Source organism: Emydura macquarii, unplaced genomic scaffold (assembly GCF_026122565.2).
Source record: "Emydura macquarii macquarii isolate MOO-44397 ecotype Brisbane River unplaced genomic scaffold, CSIRO-AGI_Emac_v2 contig_306, whole genome shotgun sequence".
NCBI lineage: Eukaryota > Metazoa > Chordata > Testudines > Chelidae > Emydura > Emydura macquarii.
The window spans coordinates 13,966,938-13,985,918 of NW_027130443.1; the positions used below are offsets into that span (position 1 = coordinate 13,966,938).

The window sequence follows — 18,981 nt, forward strand, 5'->3', positions numbered from 1 at the left end:
ATTGTGCACCTCCATGGGGAGCCTCTGCCCCTTCCCCCCTGTCCCCAATAAAGCCACGAGCCCGGCTGGTTCCTTTACAAACCTTTATTTCCAGTCCTCTCCACCCCCTCCCAGCCAGCTCCACGCGCCTTCCACAGCTTTTATTTTGTAGATAAAAACAACAAGCCATCTCGCTCCAGCAGTTCAGGACAGACACGGATACCCAGATGATTCTCCGTCCCCCCACCCTACTTCCACCCAGCTCCCCTCGGAGCCACAGCCTCGAAGGGCTTTCCGCTACGGGAACATCAGCAGAGAGGCCCAGCTGGCTAGGACGTGCCTGCCAGGACGACACCACAAACTCCACCTAGCCTGAGACTGAGCTGATCTGCCAGAGAGCTCGAATGCAAAATCGTGGGCTGGATCCCAGCACGTACACAAAATATCCCGGCCCCACCCCATTGCCCTCCCACTTGCCAAAAACCAGCTACGTTGCACACGTTAAAGTGATACAGAACGATACAGAAATCCGAAGGGGGGAGGATGAAAGAGTCTCTCTCTTTGCAATAACAATCTACAGGACCCAGTGACATGAGGCAGCGTCAGCGGAAAGGTTCACTATCGATATAGCTTCAAAAACCAAGGGGAGGGCGTGGAAGGCAATAAGTTAATCTATACAGACAGCGTTAGGCAAAGGGACAGATGAGCGGATTTCCTGCTGCCCAGCTTCCCCGCTGTCGCAGTGCGAGCGCCCATGCAAAGTGCCCCGGGGACAGCAGCCCACAGGCCAGCACAAAAACACCGTAAAGAAACGACAGGTGGAACCCAGTGATATGGATCAGCCGTGAGACTGGCCCCCCCGGCCCCCTGCCTGGCCACGGGAGCACAGTCACCATGCAGAGCAGTTACAGCCAAAGGGGGAATTGCGGTGCAGAGACTTGGTCCGGGCCCCCGGGGGTTTGGCTCAGAATCGCCCTCCCCCCCGCCCCCCCGGCAATGTCGGAGCTCTGGGTGAGCTGGTGTTAGGGGGCTGGCAGTGGGGCTAGGTGCCCAGCTGGGCAATGGCTTGAGTCGGCTCCAACGCCATGGCGCAGGGGCCTGCCACCGGCCTTTCCACAGCAGCGTCGTCCCCGCTGGGGAACCCGGAGACGTGGCGGGAACAGGCACCGGGGAGCTCCCAACAGCCTCTGAGCTTAGCTAAAGCGCCGCAGGCCAGGCGGGCCGGGGGGATGCAAACATCTCCCCCCGGGGTCCCCACCCCGCCCGCTATCACAGCAGCACCAGACCTGGAGGCCAGAGGGAACTTCCTCAGCATCCAGCTCAGAGCAAGGCTGCTCCTGGCTGGGTGGCGGTTTCCGCAGCCAGCAGCTCTCCTTGCACCGAGAATGGGCTGGCGACGACCAGACAGACACCACGTCCGTCCGTCCATGGTAGGAGGAGAGTCCTGGCAGCTCCCTGACACCTGCAGACACTGACACTGCCTGCCTCTGAGGAGTCACCCTGGGGCCCTGCCTGTCTGCTGGATTTACCCTAGCTGGCCAGACAGCGCTGCAGCAACGCAAACCCTTCACGTGGGCACAGCGCATCTCATCGGGTCTGCCCAGGCGGCAGCACATTGCTGCACTTACCGAGGCTGGCTCAATTCACAGCATCCCGGGGCCAGAACCTCTCCTCGGACCCACCCCACAGGTGCATCCAACCCGCGCAGCCTCCGGGGAAGGTGACCCGAGAGCCGGAGACACCCCACGGCCACATCCTCTCCCCACCAGGTACCAACCAATTCCTTCCCATTTCTACCGCTGCCAAGCCAGCTGCCCCGAGGCTGCGCGGCCAAGCGAGGGCTCTGCTGTGAAACTCCAGGGATTTCTCCACCACCCACAGCTCCCTGTTCCAGACAGGGGCTGCCACTCCAGTTCCTGTGCTCCCCCTGCCCGTCCCCTATGCAGGCCGCGCTCTCCCCCTGTCCCACCAGTGCCCCCCATCTTTGCTCTCACCAGTCATCTGACTCGGTCCAGCCATGTCCTATTCCGTCCCCGCTGCTCCAAGCCAGGGGCCGGAGACACGAGGCAAGAAATGCCCCCTGCCCAGATCCCGCCCCCCGGCACTGCTCCCTGCTGCGGCTGGGATTGTGAACAGGGAGGAGGAGAACACAAGGACAGTGGATGGAGGGGGAGCCAGGAGCAGAGGGCCCCCCCGGGCCGGGACGGTTATCTTCCAGCACAGTGCGGTGATGGGTTTTAAAACAGCAGAAAGCAGGAAGGCAAATCAAAACGAAGGGGGGAGGGTGGCATGAAAATGTTCACAGGAAATAAGGCATGGAGATGAGAAGCCGGCGGGCGGGGGCTCTAGAGCATGGTTTTGTCCAGATCCACCTTGACTGGCAGCGGGCCAGCCTCCTCGCTGTCCTCCGCTGGGCAGATGGTGACGGCGATCACGGGGTGCAGAGAAAAGGGGGCCGAGCCATCCAGGTCCTCCAGATATTCCTTGTCGCCGTTAATGCTCAGCGGCTGGAAGACAGTCGTGCCAGCAGTCGGTAACAGAGCACGGAGGCCGGGCGAATGCCCACCTCTTGCCCCCTTGGGTGCTGTCTCAGGGAGGCTGGGGCGGAGGGGCTGTGGCAGCAGAAAAGGACGTATCACTGCAGGGGGCTGGGCTGGGCAACGGGTACGAAATGCTCCCAGCCCACCTGGGCATCCCCCAGGAGGCTGGGGCTGGGTTCAGGGCAAGGTCCCTGCTCAGTGGAATCTGCACCTGAGTTTGCCCCAGGCTGGCTCCGTACCTGGGTCTTGACGTGCTGGTCCGGGGCGGTCACCAGACTGGCGCAGCTCAGCCACAGCATCACCATGATGGAGAGGAAGAGGCAGGCAGCCAGGATCCAGCGAGGAAGGCCCGAGCGCCTGTAGCACCCCACCGCCCCCCGCCAAAGAGAGAGGACGAGTTTATGGCCGGGCACCACGGCAGGAAGGGGGCTCAGAGCTGGCCAGCGAGGGGAGGATTTCCCCTGGCTGAATCGGCCACCCCTAGGCAACGGAGAGCCAGTCCCTCGGGATCAATGGCCAAACTCTCAGTGACGCTGCTGATGTCTGGCCCTTTGCTCCCGCTACCAACCTGCCTCCTCCATGGAGGATGCCCTTTGCAGTCTCACCTGTGGTCAGCTAACCCCGCCCCTTGACCAGATAACCCCGCCCCTCTACCAAATAACCCCGCCCCCGACCAGATAACCCCGCCCCCTGCTAGTACAATTTTGCTAGGGTGGTTTATTCTGCAATGGAAATCCTTATCCCCACCTCACTATCTCTCCACCTCCCCCAACCCCTTTCTAGCCCTCTGGCCCCTTTCCTCCCACCCCATATCCCTCCCCGTTTGCCAGGCCTTTTTGTTCTGGCTCTTTCTCTGCTCCCCCTCACCGTGGGGCCAGGTCTGCACCTACTTGGACATGCAGCCCAGGAAGTCGTGCTCTGGTTGCTGGATCTCCAGGTGCTGGATTTTGGTTTTGCTCTTCGGCTCTTTCATGGGGGGTTTCTCCAGCTTTTCCTGGGGACCTGGCAGGATGACAGCCCAGCCCACATGACTCCCCTTCCGCAGCAGGCTGGGCACAGCCATCCGTGTCCCCAGTGAAGCCAGGGGCAGCTGCTCGTATGCCAAGGCCCAGAAGGGGGGTAGGAAAGGGGACAAAGGGACCTTGACCTGGTTTACTTTATAATAGCCGAGAAGAAGACCATCCCCAAAGGGACTGAGCCATAACGGTCACTCCATTGCATTTACAACCTGGCTTTAAAGTGGGCTCCCCGAGGCTGGGCACAGACAGACCCCGCCCGCCACTGGAACGCCGCGAGCGAATGCTGCGCCTGCACAGGGGCCCATACGCAACGAGTTTGGTGGGGCCTGTCTGGTCTCCCACAGCCAGGTGTCCACAGCACAGATCCACCCCCCAAGCCTCGTGCTGGTCCCCCAGGTCAGGGTGAAACCTCGGCACTGTGTGTGGAAGCTCCCAGCACAGGGGTTCTGGTCCCAGCTCAGTGGCAGAGGGCGGGGCACTGGGTGGGGTCTGCCCCCCGAGTAGAAGCCCCCCCTTGGCAGAGGCAGACACCAGGCTATCAGATCTGGGCCTGTCCTGCGAGTCAGCCCAGGGTGTGGATGTGCACAAGGGTGTACAATCACAGCCCAGGGTGTGGATGTGTACAAATGTGCACAAGGGTGTACAGTCACAGCCCGGAGTGTGTGTGTGTGTGTGTGTGTGTGTGTGTACAAGTGTGTACAGTGACAGCCCGGGCTGTGGTGTGTGTGTATGTACAAGTTTGTACAGTCACAGCCCAGGCTGTGGTGTGTGTGTACAAGTGTGTACAGTGACAGCCCGGGCTGTGGTGTGTGTGTGTACAAGTGTGTACAGTCACAGCCCGGGCTGTGGGTGTACACAAGTGTGTACAGTCACAGCCCGGGGTGTGTGTGTGTGTACACAAGTGTGTACAGTCACAGCCCGGGGTGTGTGTGTGTACACAAGTGTGTACAAGTGTATACAGTCACTGCCCGGGGTGTGTGTGTGTGTACACAAGTGTGTACAGTCACAGCCCGGGGTGTGTGTGTGTGTACACAAGTGTGTACAGTCACAGCCTGGGGTGGGTTATTTGTTTTGCTCTAGAGAAACCAGCTCAGAGCTGGAAGCCCCTTTCCAGCAGCTCCCGGCCCCTCGCCCTGACGGGCCCCACGCACTGTCCCTGGCTCACCTGCATGGGGCTTCAGGGTGTTAGGGCTGGAGACGGGCCAGGACTTCTCCCCCAGGTCCGACTGGGGCGCAGGGACCTCGGGCACTGGGTACTCGATCTCAGGCTGGGACTGAGGGGCCGGCGTTCAGAAAGGAACGAAAAGGACGAAAACGCAGTTAGTGACCAAACCCCGAAACCTCCTGTGGGGGCAGGGCTGGCCTAAGAGGGGAAGCTCAGGCCCAACTGCGGGCCCGTGGGTCTTTGAGGGGCTGCATTACCACAGAGACACCCGCTCGCTGCGTCTGGGCAGCACCTGGCACAGCGGGGCCCGACTCAGTGACTGCCCCAGGCACTGTCAGACCCAGACAATGATCCTTATTATTGTAGGGACACAGGGCCCGCCACCACGGCTTGGCCCATTGGTTTGTCCGTCAGCCTTTCTGTCTGTCCCTTGTACTTCCCAGGGGCGGGTCACCTCGGCACAGGGTCTCGGCGCGGGACGACACTCAGAGACGGTGCGCAAAACACGTTAGTCTGTCTGCGGCCCATGCACGCAGGCCTGTTCGAAGCCAGTCTAGCTTGCCAGTCAGGGCATGACTCCATCTCGTAGCCCAGTATCCTGCCTCCCGGCCCACCAGACCACTGGCCCCATTCCTGGCTCTGGCCAATCCCTGATGCTTCGCAGAAAGGTAAATGTACCTGGTCACTGGTGAAATGCTCAGCACCGGTGGGATAAGTGGGAATCCCTTCCTGACCCCCTGCAGCAATCAGTTCTGCCCTGAAGCCTGGGGTTCTGTTCCCTGCTCCCAGAGCCATGCAGGGCCTGAGCCTGCCCTACCTGGAACACCACCACTTTGCCGTCATCTGCCTGCAGGTAGAAGGTCCAGGTGGAGGAGATGAAGCTCTGGGCAGAGCTGACGATGTCGCTGCAGAAGCTGGAGACCAAGTCAAAGACGGAGAAGGGCACTGGCTGCAGCTCCAGATTCTGTAAACCAGCACAGAGGAGACCATCAGCTCGCTGCGCTGGGAGCCCCCCCGTCGCCTTCCCCCACCCCACCTCACCCCGGCTCCCCAGCGCACGGGAGAGGCAGCTCAGAGCTCTGCAGCGGGGTATATTGGCCAGATTCTGCTGTACGGCCCACCGCAGCGCTCCTGAGAGTGAAAGGATGGTCTAGTGGTTAGAGCGTTCGCCCGGACCGTGGGAGACCTAGGCTCAATTCCCAGCTCTGTGACTTGGGGTAAGTCCCTGAGACTCTCTATGCCTCAGTTTCCCAGTTGTGCAACGTGGATCGCAGCCCTGCACCGCCAGGGTTAATCCCTCGACGGAAGGAGTCGCTCAGATATTACCGTAAGGGGGACAGAAGACGACAGACCTCAGTCTAGTCCGGGTCAGTGGTTGGCATGAAATGCGCTGGTGGGGCTCGGTCTAGGTCCCACTGCACACGCCTCTGCGCCTCCTCAAAGGACCGTTAGTGCTGCTGGCCTCGCTGCAAAACCCAGGGCTGAGCGGGACGCAGAGGCTGAGCTTGGGGGGGCCCCATCAGACCAGAGTCAATACGCCCTGGCGGGGGGCGCTGGGGATAAACGGGGGCTGCAGGCTCCGTGGCTGCCGGCCCAGCTCCTTCCACCAGCACTAAACAGACGTGAAAATGTTTTAAACACGAGGAGTGCAGGAGCCGAGGTGCCGAGGGCGTTTCTCTCCTGGCAGCTTATCCGTGCCCTGGATTCTTGGCTCTCTTCAAGGTTGTTATTTTTTAAAGCAACCCTGCTGGAATGTGCTTGGCTGCTCCTTGCCACGGACATCCAACGTTTTCCAAGCTGGGGATGCCAGAGCGCCTCAGACGGTCAGAGGCGCACACAGGAAATAAATAGGTCAGATTCTGTAGCTGATTATTATGCGTAAATCTGCTTTGCCTGCTGGCCCAGCAATCCAAAGGGAAACCGCTTTGGGTGGAATTCATGGAATAAGGGAACACTTGGAATCTCGTTTGGGACATGACCTTTAACAGAGTTTCCCCCTCCCCGTTCTTTCAGGGAAGCAGGGACAGACGCGCATTCCCTTTCCAGGGACAGCTGCCACTTTGACACAGCCAAACTCTTTGTCACAAAGAAAAACACTGACCTCTGCCACTGATTCTGTGTTCAACCTTGGGCACGTCATGGCCCTCTCCATGCCTCAGTTTCCCCATCTTTAATGCTTGTTACCAGCTTCCCAGGGGTTCGTTCGTTAATTAGTAGAAAGCACTTTGAGATCCGGGGCTGAGAAGCTACAGAGGAGGCACCGTGTCCCCATGCCTGATCCTTGTTCCTTACTGCAGAAAGTCATCCTGCCAAGATGAAAACCTCTCCCTCGGGCCAAAGCCTAACTCAATTACTTGGGCAAAAGCTGAATCAATGAACTGCAGAAGGAGACGAGGCGGAGAAAGGGATAACCAATCAAAACCCAGGGAGCCTGGCATAATCACAGATCAGAACCTCCCATCCTGGGAATCCAAAGGCAACCCCCAGCCTACCCCAAATCAATGGCAGGCCCAGCAGAACGTGATGAATCTGCCTTTTATGATTTCCCTGAACAGCACAACAGCCCTGCACTGGGCGGTTCTGTCGCCAGCGGCCCAGACCGCTCCGCTCCCTGCGAAGTGAAGAGTGATACTGCGAGCACGCGCGCCGCTGGACTATTCCACTGTCTCACCAGGTACCTGGTGCACATCAGTGTCCTGAAGATGTGCCGTGCAGGCAGGATTCTCGGAGGGGGAAACGACAAGGCCATGAAAGAAGCAAAGACCCTTTTTGCTGTCAGATATTTTCCAGTGTTTTTCACTGCGGTGCGAGGGGCTGCAAAGATCGGAGGTTGCAGGGATTCAAAATGCCCTGCACAAAGCAGCTTGCCCCAACAGGACTGCAGCTCCAGGCTGCATTGACACTGCATGGTGGGGGTGCTGCGCACTGCTGCTGCCATCTGCTGGCAAGCTGGACGTGGGGCAGTTGAATAAAGGGGGACAACTGACCGGAGTCTGTGCTTCGGACGGGCAGCCTAAGAGGGGTTTTCACAGCCTCCCCCAACTTCGGCCAGCGGCTCTGCTGAGTGTGCAGTGAGTGAAAAGGGAGAGATGTCAAGAAGGAGAAATGGCAAACGGGCGCTACGGTTTTCCTTTTCAGTGCAGTTTGCAACCATGCCAGCACCTCTGGGGGGCTGGGAAGCACTAAAGCAGTCTTGCCCAATGGGCAAGGTGTACCCTGACAGGGGGCATGAGGAAGTAGCTGGGGGACATAGACAGACCTCTTCTCTCTCCCCCAGAGTCTTAGCTTTCATTTTAAAAAGGAAGTCAGCCTCTAGCTGTTACGGATGGAAGGAAAATCTTCAAAAGGTGAAGTGAGCGTAAAGGATGCAGCGACACCTGCCTGAGTCTGCAGAGAGCCTGACCCAATAGCTCCAAGATGGACATTGTCCCGTCCATTTCAATGGGTGCTAACCCAGATCCAATCTCGCTGCTCATCGCAGCATGTGAGAAAGGAGAGGAAGCACCATACTGTGCAGATCTGTCCCACCACTTCCCAAACGGTGGGTGTGGGAGAGGACTGCCGGCCGGCGGGGAGGTGGCGTGGAAGGTGTGTCCATTACAGTGGAAAGGCTTTGAACAATGCATGATGGGCCTGCAGGGAGACCAATTGACTTTGTCTTCCTGAAGTGCAGGCTGAAACGTCCGCCCAGGTGTCCATGCTGTGCTCTGCCCACTAGCTCTCGCTGCCTCTGCTGTCAGCAAAGGGGCTAGGTCAGCTGGGATCAGAACACACAGCGCTCCCCCCTCCTGGGGTTTCTGGGACACAACTTGCCTCCCAGTCTCTTTAAAATCTAAACAGCCTCCTTGTTATTGGCCCCAGCTCTGTCACCGGAACAGCTCCTGGGTATAAACCCGCCTGGTGTCCAGTGGGGCTCTGTGCACAGTGGCAGCAGCTGTCCTGGACACCAGAACCACCAGCACATCTGGCCAGGAGCGACACCCTCTCCCCGCTGCCAGGCACGGCCGCTCGCTCCTCTGAGCCCGTCTGCAGCAACACGCCGCGCGGCTGTGGCAGCTGTCAGCACAGATACATCCACCGCAGTGGTCCCAGCTGCCAGGCCCCCGCAGCTCTCTTGCCCACGTTTCCGCATGCAGGGCAGCAAAGGGCGGCCGTCCAGGCCCCCAGACCTCGTCCGTGGGGCAGTCCCATCAACAGCCCCCGTGAGATGGCTGCGGAGCCCCCGCCAGGGGAGGGCGAGCACAGATCCTCCTGCGGCCAGGCCCTGAGCACAGCTCCCAAGGGAACACTCACGTGTCTGCGTGGAGGAGCAGGGGGGCCACGTGGCTCCTAGCACAACACTCCACATCCCGGGGAGCAGGTGCTGAGCACACGCACGCAGCACCCTACAATCTGCCACCCCAGAGCAGGCCATCGGCCCTTCTGGCCCACCTCCACCCTGTGAATCCACCAGGCTTCCGAAGGAGACAAAAGCTCCCCACGATGCAGCCGGGCAGAGGTGCAGGGAGCTGTACACAGACAGGGCCAACGAGGGGCTTTGCTCCCTGCCCCCTACCCTCCAGGCAGCCTCCTCACGCTCTGGAACAGGAGAGATCCTGCGACTGCGAAACAGAGCCTCCAAGGGCACAGGTGAATGAGGAGCAAAGGGTCAGGGAGGTGCTGGCTTGCATCCAGCTCAGGCGGGGCGGGGGGAGGGTCTGGCCCAAGATCGGCTGAGCTGGGCGCTGAGCAACGGCTCCGGACCATGGATACCAAGGGGCTCTGCCACGGCTGGAGCAGAAGTGGGAGGTGAATGGGGTGACAGACAGGGCAACCGCCTGCTCTGCTTTTGGGAGACCACATTGTATGGTGTTTGCCTGGAGCGTGTGCGTCTGTGTGTGTGTGCGCGTGTGCAAAATGATCTGGACAAACTGAAGAAATGGGTTGAAGGAAACAGGATGAAGTTCACTCAGGAGAAATGCAAAGTGCTGCACTTAGGCAGGAACAATCAGTTGCACACGTACAAAACTTTGTCACTCGGAGGGAGGTGAAGCACTGGAATGGGTTACCTAGGGAGGTGGTGGAATCTCCATCCTTAGAGGTGTTTAAGGTGCGGCTTGACAAAGCCCTGGCTGGGATGATGTAGTTGGGGTTGGTCCTGCTTTGAGCAGAGGTTGGAATAAATACCTCCTGAGGTCCCTTCCAGCCCTCATCTTCTGTGATTCTAAAATGGGAAATGGCTGCTGAGGACGGAGAGCTGCGGAAATGGATCTGGGTCATAGTGGATCACAAGGTAAATATGAGTCAACAGCGTCACTGCTGCAAACAAAGCAACCCTCGGTCTGGCCTGTGTCAGCAGGAGTGTTGTGATTCTTCTGCTCAACTCCGTGTGATACGGCCTCAGCTGGAGGATTGTGTCCAGTTTGGGCACCACATTCCAGGGAAGATGTGGACAAACAAGAAAGTCCAGAGAAGAGCAACAGAAACGATGAAAGGTCTAGACCACCTGACCTCTGGGGGAAGATTGAAAAAATGGGGTTTGTTTAGCCTGGAGAAGAGAACACTGAGTCGGGACACGATAAGAGTTTTCAAGTACATAAAAGATTGTTACAAAGAGGAGGAAGAAAACTTGTTCTCCTGAACCTCTGAGGACAGGACAAGAAGCAATGGGCTTAAACTGCAGCAAGGGCGGTTTAGGTTGGACATCAGGAAAAATTTTCCAACTGTCAGGTGGTTAATCACTGGAATAAATTGCCATGGGAGGTTGTGGAATCTCCATCACTGGGTTTAGGTGCTTTCTCTGTAATGCTTTTAACCCATGAGGATAAAGGCACTTGCCGGGCAGGAGCTGGGTGGTAACTGCTGGCGATTCGCTGGCCATAGCCCTCCGAGAGAAAGCAAAGCACAGCACAGACACTGGCCTTTTAGGCAGCTTGGCCTGCTGGGGATCTCACAGTGTCAATCGGGGAGCTGTGCAGCCTGAACCCCCAGTCAGAGGGGAGCGAGGCCCAGGGCTCCACCATGGAGAGGTGATGGCTGAGAGCCAGAAACCTTTCAGTGGGGGCCCTCGAGGGACCGTTACCCTGAAATTGTGACACATGTCTCCCAGTCCTCCACTCTAGGTGCTAGACGGGTAACAATATCCTCCAAGGGTCAGGAATAGAACCCCGGAGTCCTGCCTCCCTGCCCCCACTGCTCCGCTCACTAGACAGCAGCCCCAGAGCCAGGAGTCCTATCTCCCAGTCCCTTGCTCGGCCCACTAGATACCAATCCCCTCCAAGGACAGGCCGAGAACCCAGGTGTCCTGTCTCCCTGTTCTCTGCTCTAATGGCCAGATGATGCTCCCTGACCGTGGCTCTGAGGACACAGCACCTCTGTGTCTGGCTGCCTCTGGAACAGGTGCACCATGACTCACTTGCATGGGGATGTTCCCAGCCCTTTCCTTCCCCGCCTTCTGCCCACATGCACGAGCGTCCGCCTCCGGGGACTAACCGAACACGGAGCTCTAATCCGATTAGCTGGTTTTCTCTCTGATCCGGTTTCCAGAAAATGTGTACTTGTGCTACTTCCCATTCCGCGGCTCTGGACACGGCTAATCTGATTACACCCCCACCTCTGCACGGGCACACAGGGGCACTGGCGCCAACCCTGAACCACGACCAGAAAGAAGGGGAAACAAGGTCAAGTGCTCTCATCACGCGCCCTGGGACTGCATCCAGATCCACCCGCTGCATTTCTAGAGGGGACCCGGGCAGGCCGCAGCCCTTTGAACTCAGTGGGGTCCGGTCGTTCTTTCCTGGTGCACCTTTTACCAGCATTAAACGCACTAACAATCCCAAGGGAAGAAGGGAAAGGAAGACAGGAGAACGTACTGCCGGACGGGGGCTTCCATGCATTCCTGCCAGGCGGAATCAGTGCATCGTCCATGTGCCCTTCCTCCGCTCTGCCCCACGCACCTCCGGGATGCAGAGTCCAGACAGAGGGGGCAGGGCAAACTCTTCCTGTAACTCCATCCATAGACCCCCCCCACCCCAGCACTGGTTCCCTTGGCTGCCCAGTGGATCGTCTTTCTCCAGGACAGACTGTCAGCTCTGTACGTCTACGGCACCCTGGGCCACCCGGTGCCAGTGGCAAAGCTCTCTTGGCTTTGGCCCGCCTCCCGACATGGCAAGGAAGGTCACAGCCCTCTACCCAACTCGCCCACCCCTTGCCTCGGCGTGACTCGCTGCCCACCCCATTCCACGGGGATCCTCCCGAGCTGGGCGGAGGAGAGCCACTGCCCGGCAAGAGTCATGACCCAGGTCTCCGTAGGACACAGCCGTTTTGTTACTGCCCTGCAACCTGGCTGTCACTCGCTGCCTCAATGACCCCGGAATGGGCAGGGCTCTGTCTGCAGGGGGGGCCGCTCCAGTCCAGGTGCAATCAACCCCCGACCCCATTCCAGATCCCCCCCAGCTGTCCCAGCCGAGGGGCGAGCTCTCCCAATCTGTGGCCAGACAATCAGCTCCCCAGGCAGAGAGGAGATGAGCCACAGCTGGCTTCCAGCCCCCGCCTGGATTGGACCCTGGCTCTCATCCTCTGCCCAGGAGCCGTGGGCCATCCTAGCCGTGGGAGCTCCCTGGGCAGGAGACTGACGCTCCTTCAGCTCCTTGGCTTCCCTGAGCAGGAGACGGGAGGGGCCTTCTGCTGGTGCTGATCTCCCACCACCATCTGTTCTTTTCAGGCCCCTCACCCTGGCATCTGAGCCCCTTCGCACTAGTGAAAGAGGAGGCGGACACCTTGTCTGGCCGGCTCTGCGTCTCGGGCAGCTGCTTCCTGCATCCAGTCGTGCAGCCAAACTGCTCCTCGGCGTTGCCGTAGGCTTCGATACAAGCTGCAAGAGAGCAGGGGAAGGGAACGGTCAGGGCCCCGGCCCCCTGCAGCCCTCGGACACGAGCGACTTCGGAGCTCAAGACAAGCAGGGGCTGACGGCACGGCCCAGAACCAGGCGGAGCGCAGCGTCAGTCCTGACGCACAGCCCCCCCCGCTGTCCTAGCCCCGGGCTCCCAGGGGCAGCTCTCAGTGCTATTCCAGGGCTGGGCCTCTCCGGCACAGAGAGCCGCTGCACATGGTGCTCTACCATGAGACCCACCAAACCCATTTCGGCTCCGCCTCGAACAGCCAGTGCCTGGGCTAGTCCGTCAGCCAAGCCCCTTTCAACAGCACGTCGGCGCCATCCCCGTCAGAGCCAGGCCCCTGGGCTGAGCAGCGGGGCACGCACAGGAGAGGTCCTGATGGGCTGCGTGGCCTCGTTTATTTCCACCCGAAGAACGGCCAATCATGGCAATTGGTCCAATGTTCCCGGGGGGGGTCTCAACTTCAGCTGGGAAACCCCCAGAGCCAGAAACCCACAGGAGGGGCTCAGCCCTCTTCTAATGCAGCTACACTGAGATCCCAGCCGCATGGGGTGGGGTGGAGTTGGGGGGAGGTTCGTGCGATACCTTAGACCCTGAGGCTTTGTCTAACATTAAAGACCCCAGAGCGCTTTCCACAGGCGCAGGGGCTTTGCCCAAACAGCCTCGGCTCGAAGTCCACCCTCCCTTGTGCCAAACACGGTCTGCCCCGCCCCGCCCCAGAGCTCAGCGCAGCTGCAAAGTGCTTCGGGATCCCTTGTGACAAAAGGCACCGGGGGTGGGGCTGGTGAGTCGTCACTGGGCCCGGGAGGAAGCCCGGTTTGCTCACATGGCACCGGAAGCTCGCTGGACAGCAATCAGCCTGGCCAGGGGAATGCGACTGCTTCTGTTGGAGAGATTCAGCTTCACGGCTGCCTGGCTACGGGAGTGAGGAGTGGGCGGGTGTTGGCCTCAGCAGAGGATCCTCCCGTCAAGAGGTTGAAATCACGGTCTGACCATTATTAATCCCCTCGGTATTTGCTGTGCTCGCAGCCCTAATGAGTTCATTTGGGGCCTTGTGCCCACGTGACGCTCCAGCTCCCACCAGCCCCGTCTCGATTCGCACCCGGGAGCGAGCGGAGCCGGCCCCGAGGGGCACGGCCGGTGCATCACGTCCGGGGAAGTTTGTCTGGAAGCTCAGAAGGAGCAGAAACAACCTGAGTCCTGACAGGAATAAGTGGAGAAGCCACTTCTGGATAATGTAATTGAGGGGGCCGCAGGGGGAAGGGGAGGGAAAGCTGATCGGCTGCGCCGTGCTGTACCTGATTCACACTCGGCTCTGGTTGTGTTCAGCTCAGCGCTCGCATCCACAAAGTGACAGATGGAGAACAGCCGGCATCCTCGGTAACAGGCGTTGAGCACAGCGTCCTGGAGAGAGAAAGAGGCACAACACACAGTGCAGTGGCTGCACCCCAGCCCCCCGGTAAATAACTGGCAGTTGGCAATACCCCGATGACCCCTGGGGACCCAGCTGTGCTCTGGGACTGGGGCCGCAGGGAAGGGGCGGGGGGAACAATCCGCTGCAGGGGGCCAGGACCCCGCCGGTTGGATCATTGACGCCACCTCCGGGTCCTTCCTCCCTAGCAATGGAACATGAGCAGCAAGACCTAGCGCCGTGTCGTGGTGCCATCGCCTCCCAGGAGAGGTGGTGGAACCCCCGTGCTTGAGGATTTAAAGCCAGCTGGACGAGGCCCTGCAGCATATCCTGGAGGGAAGGAACATGCAGAGGGCTCCAGAGGAATGAACTAGACGAGACTGAGCAGGCCTCCTGCAGCTCTCACTGGTGTGACCCTCATTGTGCAGGCAGCCTACAACAGCACAGACGTTTCTCTTGGAAAACTCCGAGCGACGTTGGAAACAGCCGGCTGCACGAGGGCTATGGACCGGGAGCGTGGCGAGGACAGCTCTTGGTAGGATGTTACTCACACTCACAGACTCGGTGTGCACGAGCACGGGGGTCTGCATTTGTGCACGCACGTCTTTGCAGGGGGAGCACAGTTGTGAAGCCACCTTCACACCCCGCCCCGAATCCTGAAGAGCCCTAGAGCAACGGCTCCTACCACGGAGCAGAGCCAGCGAGCGCGGCCACAGACACAGCCCACAGCAGCTTCAGCGAGAGAATCGAGGTGCCGTTTGCTGCACCCTTCTCCTGTGTCTGCGCCCAGCAATCTGCACCCTCTTCATTTCACAACAACGGGGCAGCTCGGAGCTCCCTCCGCCCTGCCAGCTGCCTTTGCCAGGGCCTGATTCTCCCACGGCAGTCACCCCTCCAGACCAGACCCTCACCCAGCAGCAGCCATGTAAGGCCGGGCCAGGCCGACCCTGAGCCCTCCCAGGTAATAGCATTTCACCTGGATTCCCATCTGTCCACGGCAGCACGGCTCAGGTCCTGCCTTTGGCACGGGTCTCGTTACACACGTGCGAATTACTGAGTCACCCTCGTTATGAGCGTTACCGTTATTGATGTGTGCTGGGATCAGGCTGGGATCAAGGCCTATTGTGGTAGAGGCTGGACACGCACAACACAAAGAAGGTCTCTGCCCCAAAGTAAAGCATGTACTGTTACGACTACCAAGCTCTTTTCATGAGTAGATTTGCCAAGGAGTCAGTATCATTACCCCCATTTTACAGATGGGGAAAACGGGGCACAGAGCAAGGAAGTGACTTGCCCAGGGTCATCTAATAGGCCCGTGGCAGATCCAGGAATAGAACCCAGGTCACCTGAGTCCCTATCCAGTGCTCCAGCCAAGAGACAGACACTAGACACAACAAAGAGCAGGCAGGAGCCCACAGGGAGAGGGAGCGATTCCCGTCAGTCTGATAAGCAGCTGCTGCAGGTCACCATGGAGCATTCTGTTGGCACCGTGGAAGAGGTGAGGTTTAAGGCAAGATTAGAGGAAGTCAGGGTGGCCCTGGATCAGTGACTGTAAGTAGTGCTGCCATGACTTTCCTCGATGTGTGCGACGATCTCACGGCATGAGACTAAACCACAATAAACCTAAAACAAAAACAAGGGCAAGAAAGGAAAATGCCTGGGAATAACTGAGCGCTGGCTGGCAAACGGAGCCACGAAACTGCGTATTTCGTTTTCAGAGTCCGCGGGAGATTTTATTCCAAAAGGTTCCATCTCTAAGCAGCCTGTCTTTTGGCGCTAAACGCTCAACAACCCCTCAGCCTGGGAGTGTATTTCTCCCCCGTGTGTATTTTTCTACGGCAGCATTTGAAGACAGACAGACAAAGACCCACAATTTACCTTGGTCTGCAGCTTCATAACCTCTGGATTGCACAGAACACCAGGAATGAATCATGAGCTTCTCCATGTCTGGCAATGGGAGAGCAGCCCGGCGTTTGTCAGGCTGCAAACGCTGTTCCTGTGCCTGTGGAACGGGCTGCAGGGCCAGGAGGGCACTGAGCAGAGCCCACAATTCGCCTCTAACAGGTCTGCCTGCAAGGTGCTGCCAGCGAGGGACACCAGCCTCGCTCGGCAGCACAAAGCCGGCCCTGCTGAGCTCTGTGTGCAGGCCGTGACACAGCCAGTCACCTGGTGCTGGGTAAATCGCTGGTGAGCTGCCTTTAGACAGATCCATTTTACACTTCCTCTTTGAGGCTCCATGCACCTGGCCTTGACCCTGAAGGAAGCCCTAGGGAAGGAAGGGGGGTGGGGGTGGGAAGGACCATCCTTGCTAAGAGAGGGATACGCATCTTAACCCTGCGCTCTCCAGGGTCACTAAAGCAAACACAATGTCTATCGCTGCTTGTCTGGGCAAACACACGGCCACTCGCAAGGGGATACAACAGAAGAGCCCAAATGGCCCAGTTTACAGCTGACGGCGTTAGCTGTCCCCCTGAAATCACTGCTATTTGCACGTCCTCTCTCAGGGGGGTTATTCCAACAGGAAGCAGATGCTGGCATCCATCTGGACTGCACCAGCATCCTGTCCCCTCCATTCTCCTCTACACCGCTGGCAGCCAAGGCCTGGTGCAAAAGCAACGCAGGGAATTTTGTAGCACAGCCCAAGGCTGCCTTGGTTGTTTTAAAGGTGGAGGTGCAGTGGGCAGAGGTGACAGATCCCTCCCAGCCTGCAGTGCTCCAGCACAGACACTCAGATCTCCGCAGAACTGTGCATGTTGGGACCTGTAGTCTCTACAAGCCGCACCTCTGAATTAACCCAGCAAGGTGACTGCAAGCAGCTGCCGCCGTGCAAACTGGGTGTGGCCAGTTGCTAAGTCCAGCTTTAGGCTTCTCCCTTTGGCAGTAGATGTACTTCGAGCAGGTTTTACATTTTAAACATGTCTTTGCGAGACATCAGGTTGTTCTGGAGCCTAGCAAAATGTCTTCAGTTTGCACCCAGATCCCATTCATTGACGGAATCTCACAGGGGCTGCTCACACTCACCTCCGGAGCACCACTGCTAACCAGAAAGCAGCCTACACGGCTGGAAATCAACCTTCCCATTTCAGAATAACATGTGTTCTCACACATGCGCATGCACGCACAAAAACCGACCCAGAACAGCCACCATCCTCCCCCCCCCGCCCCAAGCAACTGTTCATTTGAGCAAATCCTTCCCCCGAAGCATTATTTACTGCTTCTTGAGAATTCAAATCAACGAACCAGAAAACAAAAGCTAAAATGGACACGACCCGCACATGGAAAAATCTTGGGGCTTGGAGTTTTTGTTGCTGCACAAACAAAGTTGCTCCAATTTCTGGATGAAAGGGGACGACACCGACTGCAAATAATCCCGTTCAATATATTTTCAAAGGAGAGGTTACCGACTCTGGGAAGAAAAATACCGGATTCTTCTTTCCTGATGAATGATGGAGTGGATGCCATGACTTGTGGGGGTTATTTCAATTATATTTTAACTAGAGGATTATTATCGGTGTATTATGGATGGTAAGTGTCTGGTCACCCCAGGCATTTCCCCCCCTCCTTTGAACTGCTTTTACAAGCAGAAAATGTGACTGGGTTTAAAACAATCACTTGGGCTTTTCCCCTGCTGTGTTTGGATAGGTCAATGGATCTTTAATGGCCTTTTCTACATGCCAATATATGGCCACGGGACATTTATCACAGAAAGGCTAGGCAGACTCTGATCCAAGGGCTTATCTGGAAGCTATTGGCTTAGAAGCCAGAACTGGGGTTTTTTCAGTTGTTATTACTATTTGCAGGCCTTGTTGTTTTTCTTACGCTTTGTGTGGTTCTTCTTATAATTGCAGCTCGGATTATTGACACTCAAGCCATTTCCTGAGAGCACCATGGGCTGCAGCACTATTGACAGCTTCATCCAATGCTGCCCTTACACCAGCGAGACAAGTTTGACAGTTCTCAGCCAAAAGGCCCTGTCCGCATCTCATCCCCACCGCCCCGGGGAAGCTGCCTGCTGGAAGGAGAAGAAGGTGCCCTAGGGCTGCAGGGCTTTTCTCTGGCTCGGGGTGCACCTCTGGGGCTGGGGGAGGGGTGCAGAGGCAGCTTTCAGCTTAGCCAGGCCAGGCCAGGCGAGAGGAGGGGGAGCCGTGGGAAAGCCCGCAGGTGTGCTGGCCGCACCGCACAGCCAGACCCCGCCTCGGGCTTTTCGCTCTTTAACTGGACCCCTGGCGCCTCGCCCAATAAAATAGATGAACAGCAAATTTCTCAGCCCCGGGGCCGAGCTGCAGCATCCTTCCTCGCCCGCCGGCCCCGGCCCCCGCCCCCGGACAGCGCCTCTGCCCTGCCCTGCCCCCTCCCGCTCTGAGAAGCGCCTCCCTTGATTCACCGGCTGTTATTTCTAGTAACAGGCTCCCCCGGCCCGGCCCGGACCCCGTTTAAGGGGGGGGGGGCGGGAAGGCCCGACACCTGCACGAGCAGAAAGAGGCGGGGGGGGGGCGCGTTTCCCCACGACAAACCTGGGCCCTGCCGCAGACATGCACCCGCCGGGCGCAGCGGATCAACGCCCGATTACGGGGCTCCGCGCCCCCCCGGTGCAAGCTCCGGGGCCGGGGGCAGCGGATTGCAAGCGGATCAGCCCCCCCCCCCCGGTGCATGGCTCTTGCACACAGCCCCCCCCCCGGCCCCAGAGCCCGCCCCCCGCCGAGCCGAGCCGAGCCGAGCCGAGCCGCGCTTACCCCGGCGGCGCCCGGCCCGCAGCGCAGGCGGCAGGCGCCGATGTCCCCCAGCGGCGGCGGGTCGGGGCGCGCGGCGGCGGCCAGCGCCAGGCAGAGCGGGAGCAGCGGGAGCAGCGGCAGCGGCAGGGGGGAGCCGCCGGCCATGGTGCGCCGCGGGCAGCCCGGCACCGGGAGAGCGGAGCGGAGCCGAGCGGTGGCGGCAGCCCCGTGACGTGCCTCGGTTGCACCGAGCAAGGGAGCCTGGGAGAGAGACGGGCGAG

General features: G+C 58.9%; 1 protein-coding gene across 2 annotated transcripts; it reads right to left on the reverse strand.

Annotated features, from left to right (window-relative positions):
* Positions 1 to 69: 69 nt before the first annotated feature.
* TMEM59L (transmembrane protein 59 like) lies at positions 70 to 18,981 on the reverse strand. 2 transcript variants are annotated; one of them, XM_067560720.1, is made up of 8 exons: positions 18,722 to 18,981; positions 13,876 to 13,981; positions 12,461 to 12,555; positions 5,521 to 5,667; positions 4,704 to 4,812; positions 3,410 to 3,521; positions 2,759 to 2,876; positions 70 to 2,486 (listed from the first exon to the last, which is right to left on the reverse strand). In XM_067560720.1, the coding sequence occupies exons 1-8, from the start codon at positions 18,863 to 18,865 to the stop codon at positions 2,325 to 2,327; spliced, it is 993 nt and encodes a 330-aa protein (XP_067416821.1). In that variant the 5' UTR covers positions 18,866 to 18,981; the 3' UTR covers positions 70 to 2,324. The 2 variants fall into 2 exon arrangements, with proteins under 2 accessions (XP_067416821.1, XP_067416814.1); XM_067560713.1 differs by having other exon boundaries at positions 2,759 to 2,899; positions 3,409 to 3,521.

Coding starts and splice junctions, on each gene's coding strand:
- TMEM59L (XM_067560713.1), bottom strand. CDS start 18,865: ATGGCCGGCGGCTCCCCCCTGCCGCTGCCGCTGCTCCCGCTGCTCCCG. Junction 4,813..5,520: donor GCAAAGTGGTGGTGTTCCAG/GTAGGGCAGGCT, acceptor CCGGCCCCTCAG/TCCCAGCCTGAGATCGAGTA. Junction 3,522..4,703: donor CACCCTGAAGCCCCATGCAG/GTGAGCCAGGGA, acceptor TCATCCTGCCAG/GTCCCCAGGAAAAGCTGGAG.